The sequence below is a fragment of the Marmota marmota genome, unplaced genomic scaffold (assembly GCF_001458135.2).
Source record: "Marmota marmota marmota unplaced genomic scaffold, marMar, whole genome shotgun sequence".
NCBI classification, from domain to species: domain Eukaryota; kingdom Metazoa; phylum Chordata; class Mammalia; order Rodentia; family Sciuridae; genus Marmota; species Marmota marmota.
This window is the reverse complement of record NW_026000082.1, coordinates 12,067,256-12,076,242: the sequence shown is the minus strand read 5'-3', so window position 1 is coordinate 12,076,242 and position 8,987 is coordinate 12,067,256. Positions and strand designations below refer to the sequence as shown.

The 8,987-nt window shown below is 41.5% G+C and overlaps 2 protein-coding genes across 5 annotated transcripts in view; both read right to left on the bottom strand.

Moving 5' to 3' along the window:
- Positions 1-472, bottom strand: part of Ndc1 (NDC1 transmembrane nucleoporin) — a 60,534-nt gene extending 60,062 nt beyond the window's left edge. The window contains exon 1 of the mRNA XM_048816304.1: positions 185-472. Within this exon, the coding sequence (XP_048672261.1) occupies positions 185-472 (288 nt within the window). The remainder of the gene's footprint in view (positions 1-184) is intronic.
- Positions 473-674: 202 nt separating this feature from the next.
- Positions 675-8,987, bottom strand: part of Yipf1 (Yip1 domain family member 1) — a 42,624-nt gene continuing 34,311 nt past the window's right edge. For 3 of the 4 annotated variants that reach the window (XM_015484972.2, XM_015484973.2, XM_048815348.1), the window contains one exon: positions 6,942-7,569. The gene's annotated coding sequence lies outside the window, so the exon portion shown is untranslated. Of the gene's footprint in view, positions 793-6,941; positions 7,570-8,987 lie in introns of those variants that run through there. The other variant, XM_015484970.2, reaches the window with a different exon arrangement.

Below are 8,987 nucleotides of genomic sequence, written 5' to 3'. Positions count from 1 at the left end.
CCGCGACCCGCCGGCGCAGGGTCCACTCGTAGCCGTGGCCATGGAGATGGCGGGCCCGACTCTAAGCAGTGGGGGAGACCGTGTGCCCGCCCGCCACAGCAGTTCAAAGGCACCAAGGCCCCGGGAAGACCCCGTTGGGGCTGCCTGAAACACTGCCTGAGTAAAGTCTGAACCAAGTCGCAACCCATTCCTTAGATGCTTGTCCCGGGTAGGCTCCACGGGCCAGAACTTCCCGACATTCGCGTCCCCCAAAGGGGGCTGTGACTCCAAGAACCGTTCTCTGGGATCCAAAAATTCCCTCCGAAGCAGGGGCCAGCGGGGCTTCAGAAACAAGGGGCGGCGGCGCTGCATGCTGGGAACTGTAGTCTCGACGACCTTCTGGGACCGTGGAGGAACGTTGCATTCTGGGACTCGGAGTTCCAAAGTACAGCATGCCGGGAGTCGAAGTCTTCCCGGCGGTGATTTGAAGCATGCTGGGAATCGTAGTCTTTTACAAAGCCTCGGGATTGATTTTTATAATATCCACGGTATTGATGGATTGAATTCTGTAGTTATAAAGGTGTAACAGAATTATCTGTCCTCATTTCTCTCCATTACTTTATCAACCTCCTAAAGTGAAATCAAAGGATGCTGTGGCCCTCTCCACAAATAGGTACTCAGTGACCTAACTGAAATCTTTAAAAATTGGGGGACTTTATTAAGAGGGATGCATTTGGTTTCATAAAATCTGGTTTCTAATTCCAGTTCTGCACATGCTGATATCTTGGCCATCTCGGAACCTCCATTTCTTATCTGTAAAATAAGGATAAAAATAAAACAAGTATACTGTGATGCTGTGAGGATATAAATAATGTGCTCTATAGATTATCATTGATTTCCTATTAGTAAGAAAGAAAGCTTTTCACCAACTCAGGTTTCCTTAATGAAGTCTTCTCTGATTGCTTGCAGCCTCAGTGAGATCTTTGGGTGAATACTGCCAATACCTCTGTATAGTCGATTACATTTCACAGTCTATTCAATACTCCAGGAAGATAGAGGGATAGACTCAGTAATTTACTGACTCTGAAGAAACTCATAGGCTAGTGAGTGAAATTGAGATCACACATAATTCTCTGTATGTTTGCTGAGTTGGTTGCTCTGTAATGGTTCCTGAGTTGCTTTAAGATTATATCATATGTACTTCCCATAACCACATAATATGTCATTTCTGAATCATTATGGGACAAACTTAGATTACATTGCTAGATCAAGTCTCTGCCATCAAGAAACCTTCTATCTTGTGGTGGAAAAAAATTATAAAGAATCAATCTATATGAATGTCCATAAACACCAGGTTATTTGAAATCACAAGAACTTATTTAGTTTCTATGGTAAAGACTACCAATTCTCTACTTCAGGTCTATTCTCCCTTATTTTTTTAATAGTAGAACTCTCAGCTTTTATATAGGCTGATGGATAAACCCTATCCCCTTCCTCCTGTGTAGTGAGGAATGGCCGGTAACTGAGTTCAGGCCAATATCATAAAGTATTACATGGTAACTTCCTAGATACATCCTTTTTAAAAAGTTAGTGCGTGATCATTACATCTTAATCCCTTTCACCATTCAGATGCCTGAAGTTTGGATGTGCTGGTTTGAGTGCCAGCACCATATGGACCACAGCAAGAGGGCCACACTACAGAAAAATGAAGTACTGCCCTTAAAAGAGACTTGATTATTTGGAGCAACCATACCAGTCCTGGGCTGTCTTCGCCTCCTGACAATATTTACACAAGACAGATGATTATTTTTTATTTAAGCCATCTTTATCTTCATAGCACTTCTTATATTCTTAATTATCTTTTATAATTTTCTGTTTACTTACTGTCTAACTTCTCATTGGTAAGCAAGCTTCACAAAGGCAGGAATGTTGTCTTATACTGTTTCCAAAGGAGCTATCACATTAATAAGTAGTCCATGAATGTTCAAAAAATGAATGGATGGACAAAATTAACTGTATCAGACAATGTCTATTCTGGACAACAACATTTTATTATCCCAATCGAAGAAAGATTTAATGCAATGAACTGATAAAAGTGTTGGAAGGGCTAAGAAAGCACAGGGGAGAAAGAACAGGGTTGTGGTAGCAAATGGGAGAAAGGAATTATTACCCAAATATCAGGAGGCTACTACATCCTCTGCACTAAAGCCCATGAGATCATATTCAGTGCTGAGCTACTGAGAGAGATGCCCCTACTTGTGTGAGAACTAAACCATTGTTGTCAAGCAGGAACTGAGGAGTCAGTGCCCTGTAAATGTTGTAATGACCACAGATAGTGCCCGCTACTATCTGCAGTTGCTTTAGCAGTTGCTTTTTTTTTCTTTTCTTTTTTTTATATACTAGGGGTTGCACTCAGGGATGCTTTACCATTGAACTACATGCCCAGCCCTTTTTTATATTTTACTTAGAGACAGGGTCTCACTGAGTTGCTTAGCACCTCACCGTTGCTGAGGCTGGCTTTGAATTTGAGATCCTCCTACCTTAGCCTCCCAAGTTGCTGGGATTGCAGGCATGTGCCACTGCACCTGGCTGCAGTTGCTTTCTGAGCCTTAGTTTCCTCATCAATAATAAAACCATCTTGTAAGATGTTATATTAAATGAGCTTTTGTTTATAAGTTTCCTGGCACACTGTGGAAAGATACAAGCTTTGAGGTCAGATAAACATAGGTATGAACAACTCCTCTGCCACTCTTTAGCTGTAAGGTCTTGGAAAGTCACTGTACACATATGTAAAAGAAAGACAAGCAGCACTTCAGAAAGACATGCACTAAATGGATGAAAACTGTAACCTAATCCTTCAAATGGAATAAAACAAATTAAATTGACACAAGACATAAAATAATAATACCAATTGGTATTAGAAAAACTTGGAAATTATGTGTCAGAACTCAGGAAAGAAATAAATATAAAAGAAAAAATCAGCAATAATGCCATAACAAAGGGTGGGCACATTTTAATCAAAAAGGAATAAAGAAATAAAAATAATTTTAATTTTTTTTAATTTTTTAGTTATAGGTGGACACAATTCTTTATTTTTTTTTTTTTATATGGTGCTAAGGATCAAACCCAGTGCCTCACGCATGGTAGGCAAGTACTCTACCAATGAGCTACAATCCAGCCCTAAAAATGATTTTTTAAAGTGACAAATAGAAAAAAATAGGCAAAGAAGATCTAACCTATGAATAATGGGAGATCCTGGAAAAACCTGGACACTCGTCTTAAGCCACCACTCTCTTCCCCAACATCATTCAGGGATGCCCATGGGAATTACATTTTGCTTTCAAATTGCTCTAATATTTTTAAATAAGCCATAATTCCCCTAAAGTGTTTATTTCAAATTCTTCACTTATTATATAGTCTTATATATCTTTTAATATCTTTATTTTTATGTGGTGCTGAGGATCAAACCCAGGGCCTCACATGGGTGAAGCAAGTGCTCTGCCACTGAGCTATAACTCCAGCCCATAGTCTTATATTTTATAGTCTTAAAAAATATAAGGGGTGGTGGTGATAAATAACACTTCTTTCTCCCCATGTGGTAAGTTTCAAATTCAATCCTTCCAAGCGAGAAGGCTGCAAACTCTTGATTAAAATGTGATTAGCATTGCAAAGACAAAATAAAGAAATTTATTTTGAAAGACAGTTCCTTGGACATCCATTGTCTCTTATGAAACAAGAAAGTAAATTCAAGACCTATGGATGATATTTCCCTGTGGGGCATGGAGGACACAAGAACACATGTCTCAGGGTACATCTGGTACATTGGGGTGGGGGGGAAGCTCCAAGCCTTAGGGAAGAATTTGAAAGGTTCAGCAAATTGATAGGAAAGCTCAGTCTCCTCCTTTCTGGAGCCAGGTTGTACTTCTTGTTAGCTGCTTGGTGGGTTGGCTGCTGTCTGCTTCATGGGGGTTAGACCTCAGGGAGAAGATCAATGAAGAGAGGGAGATCCATAAGGGAAACCCATATAGTACAAGCAGAGGGTATAACCCAGGCTTCAATCATACATAGTTTTTCTCACTATTAAATCTAGGTTGTTTACAAAGGAGACTGTTACCTACGAACAGACAGTAAAATAAAATCTGTGGATGACACAGTATCTTTATTTATTTTTATGTGGTGCTGAGGATTGAACCCAGTGCCTCATACATGCCAGGTAAGTGCTCTACTACTGAGCTACAGTCCCTGCTTTACAACTCTGATTTTCTTTCATGTACTATACCATCTTCTATTTTCTCGTAGCTCATTTTGAAACACTAAGTTATAGCTGACCTGGTTTTGTGGGCAAGCCTGGATGGAATGTGTCCATCCCCATCAGGGATGTTATTCTACTCCTTGTTCTCATTTTTCTTAAAATAACTTCATTATGATGTTGGACTGCAGTCCTCTGTTGCTCTTTTTTTACATGGAACTAATTTTCCTTCACAATTAGGAGGGAGAGGTGAGTCAGAGCAGCTTTTCTAAACTCTAGGCTCTACAGCTTCCTTTTCTGTTTTCACAAAGTGCTTCAAGCTCTCAGGGATCCCTTGGCTCTGTTCCCCTCCCCCACAAGTATCTGGACTTCTCTTTCTTCTGTCCCAAATATCCTCCTCCAGCCTACTTGTGTTTTGTTCCCTGCAGTATTTTCTCTGTGTTCTGGGAAGCACCTTTGGTCAGTTTAGAGAGCTCCCAGGACCTGGGCTACAAAATGAGTTATACAAAACCCCGGTTTCTGCAGCCCTTCTCCTAGTGTTCCACTGTGCTTTCCAGGGGGCACCTGTTGGCTATTTTGGGGTTCCCTTATTCTTAAATTTCTCAGACACCTTGTTGTTTGCATCTGCTTCTTTCCTCAGAAATGCTGATATCACACAAGTCTTAGAGCTGCTAGTCATTCCATCTACTTGAATTTGGGGATTTGTGGGGATATCTTATCACCCATATTTGTTGTAGATGTCCACTGCTATCCTGGTTGCTCTGTTTTCATGAGCAAATTCATGGAGTTACAAAAACATTTGTGCCATAGATTTTTTTTTCATACATGTTTTTCCTCTCAATTCTCACTCTGCCCCGGCAGCCGCCAGTGATGGGGTCCAAATCCACGGCCTCATGAATGCTAGGCAAGCACTTTACCACTGACATACATCCCCAGCCCTTTTTTAAATTTTAATTTGAAATGGTCTCACCAAGTTGCCCAGGCTGGCCTTGAACTTGTGATCCTCCTGCTTCAGCCTCCCAGTAGCTGGGATTACAGGCATGCTCTCTCAGTTCTTTATACAATGCCAGCCAAAAATTGCAAACTGACAATGAACAAACCACCATCCATTAGCTTTTCTAAAAGTAGGATATCCAAGCTGACGTCATTACCTATCTAAAACCCATTCTTCTTTCCTTCCTTACTAACACTTCATGCAGGGTGGCAGTGTGCCCAGCCAAAAAGCATTCTGCCAGCCTCCCTCTCAGCTAGGGGAAACCATGTGACACATAGCTACCAATAAGATACAAGCAAAGGACAATAGGTGGGATTTGGCAGAAGCTCATTAAAAGGCAGGCCAACTCGACTAGCTGGCTCCTTTTGTCTTTTCCCTTCTGGCTGCCTGTCAAGAGCTGAGCTGAGCAGGAGAGAGCTGAACTGTTATGTGTTAGAGGAGAACAGTTGATTAAGAACGACAAATGAAAATGAAAATAACATTTAAGACTCCAGTGCCTTACCACATGGTTTAAGCAAGAAACTCAAGTGGAGAAAGCACCAGCCTCCCTAATCATCCATTTTTCCCCATGGAACAATGTCAGGCAAGGGTCAAGTGGATTCATGCAGACGTGGGAATTGTCTCACTGCCAAGGGATTCCTAAACAAAAGGCCTCTGCCACTTTATAGACCCAGGAGCCAGAGAGAGGGAAAGAGGGAAGGGTTAGGGACAGAAAAGTACTGAATATTGAAAGTGAAGAAAAGTATTTTCAGCTATCTCCCCCACCCACCCTCAATAAGTTAGTCTCAGCAGCGGCACCTGAGAGAGGCCATAGCTAGGGCTCTTCTCCTTCACTTTGTTTTTTTTTGGGGGGTGGTGCTGGGATTGAACCCAGGGGTGCTTTACCGCTGAGTCATATCCCCAGCCTTTATATATTTTAGTTAGAGACTGGGTCTCCCTTAGTTGCTTAGGGAATTGCTCAATTGCTGAGGCTGGCTTTGAACTCACAATCCTCCTGCTTCAGCCTCCTGAGCAGCTGAGTTTTCTCCTTTACTTTTATAAAGAGGCCTTCAAATGGAGAAGCCTGAGCTAGAAATGCAGATACACCTAAGAGCATGAACTAAGTAAAGCACTGGATTTACACCTAATCTGAGAGGACTGCTTTCCCCTCAAGGCCTGTCTGGTAAAGCCTTTGCTGAGCCTGAAAGATCACACACATGATTTCGGCGAGAGCCAGGATGTGCACTACCTACACTTGCTGGATTACAGGTATCTTGGGATCAGATGATGACAGTCATGGTCAAGACTACTGAACACAAGAAAAACAAAAAGAAGTCACTGGAACATCTGATGACATCATGGAGCAGCCATAGTAACCTCAGACTCTCTCTAAACTTCTATTTATGTGAGGAAAATAAAACTACTAATGTGATTAAGCCATGGCTTGCTCACTGGTTTCTCCCTTTAATATACTCTAGTCAGGAAGTCTTGCCACCTTGAAGCACTCAAAGAACCCTAAGAAAAATTTCTAAAACTCATATGTCAAAATGGGTTGCAAATAAATATGTTCTTTAGATCTAATGTTATATACTTATAGGAGGAAAAATTCAGCTCTCCATTTTAACCCATGCATCATTGCAACTAGTACTTTAAATCAGATTCCCAGCAGCCTCCAACACGCTAAAGATAAAACCTCAAAGAAAAACTTGAGGTCAAAGCCATGAAATGCAGACACAGACATTGTGTGAGGTATTTATTTTGCAACCATTAGGTTCAGTTGCCCAATATCAAGTTAACAAGACAATTTTCCAAGTTCCCAATTAATCCCAACCCAAAATCATACTGTTTGGCTACTTTAGCGCAGCAAGCATTTGGAGCAAGTAGGATCACCCAGGTAATTGTACATAACTCAGAGAAAGTACTGTAGAAGTTAGGAAAGATGTATCTCAGGTGTTAGGGGTGGCCTCCAGTGAAGCACATCATCTGACTGGGAGGCGAACAGGAAGGCATCTGAGCATGCCTAACCTATCCCGTCCCATTTCATTGCCAATCAGCACACAGTCACAGCAGTGATTGATGGGTGGAAAAGAAGGGCTTAAAGACACATCTGCTCAACAACATTTAATTTTTGTGGGTTTTTTTTAAATGGTGCTGGGGATCAAACCCAGAGCCTCACACATGCCAGGCAAGCTTTCTGGCACTGAGCTACACCCTCAGAGTAATATTTTAATTTTTGTTTATTAAACAGGTGATGAGGCTTCATCCAGTATGGCACCATCTATCAGTCTCCTGCCAGCCTTGGCCATTCTGCATTCCTGCCACGGAGGCCATGTCCAGAAGAACCATGCTCCCAAAAACATAAAGAGAACTGAAAAACAAAAAAGTGACTTTCAAAATAAAGCTTCTCCCTCACAGACAGGTAAATTTTAGAAAAGGGTACTTAATGTTTAAAGGTGTAACTTCAACACCAGAAACTATCTGCTGTCACCAGCTCCCAAAATCTCGAGCCCTGAGTCCTGATTTTTGTGCTTGAAGTTGAGCTCACATTAGATGGGAGATCACATTTTTTAAAGTTTTCCTGTATTTGGAAATCCAGTGACTGTCTCCTACCCAGATCCTCAAACTACAATTCACCCGCCTTCTTTCTCTCCTCTGTGGCAGCACTGTGTTAGGAACTAGAAAAGGGCTGGTAAAATGGTGTGAAAGGACTTGAAAAGATTTGGGTGGTGGAAGCTGTTTGTGATAGTTGAAACCCAGGGTTAAACACAAGGGTAGGAGGCAGGACATACCTTAAGGGCAGATCATGGCAATTCAAAGAGTTTGGGCTTTCTTATTTAGATAATACAAAGCATAAAAGAAGTTTTTAAGTAGGTGAGTGATACAAAGACATGGTCAGGTTTATTATTATTATTATTATTATCATTATTATTATTATTATTATTTGGTATGAGGGTGGAACGCAGGGGTGCTTAACCACTGAGCAACATCCTCAGTCTTTTTTATATTTTGAGAGAGGGTCTTGCTAAGTTGCTTAGGTCCTCGCCACTATGGCATGAGCATTCTCTGCTCCTTTCCTTGCCCCAGCCCTGTACCCAAACCTGGCCAGTGTCATCACTGCTTGATCTGGGGTATTCCAATCAGAAGTTTCCATAGTCCTATCTCTTTAATTTAGAGGGGCCTTCTAGTCTGTGCAATGCATGAGATATACAATTGGGATGTAGAGGATCCATCTCCATTGTTCATCCCAGTAGCCTTGGTACCTAGCACAGATCAGACCCAGTGAATAAACAAATAAAAACTTCCCTAGTAACTTGGCCAGGGAAATTTTGGGCGTCACATTATATGCATACTAATTAGCATCTGTTCAAGATCAAGCTTGCTGTAAGTGCTTGCTGGGTGCAGAGCCATATTGATAAATAAAGCTCTGCCCCCAGGAAGTTACAGTAAATAAGAAAATTACCATAACAGAAAAACATACTAAGAGCTGAACAAGACTATAGAGCCAACGTGGTAGCACACACCTATAATCCCAGCAACTGAGGAGGCTGAGGCAGGAGGATCAAAGCCAGCCTCAGCAACTTAGCAAAGCCCTAAGCAACTCAGCGAGACCCTGTCTCTAAAATAAAATGTGAAAAAGGGCTGGGGATGTGACTTAGTGGCTAAGCAGCCCTGGTGGGTTCAATCCCTAGTACCAAAAAAATAAAAATAAAAAAGCAGGGAAGGAAGTAAGTAATATTACCTGGAGAAATAAAACACACACACACACACACAACACACATACATACA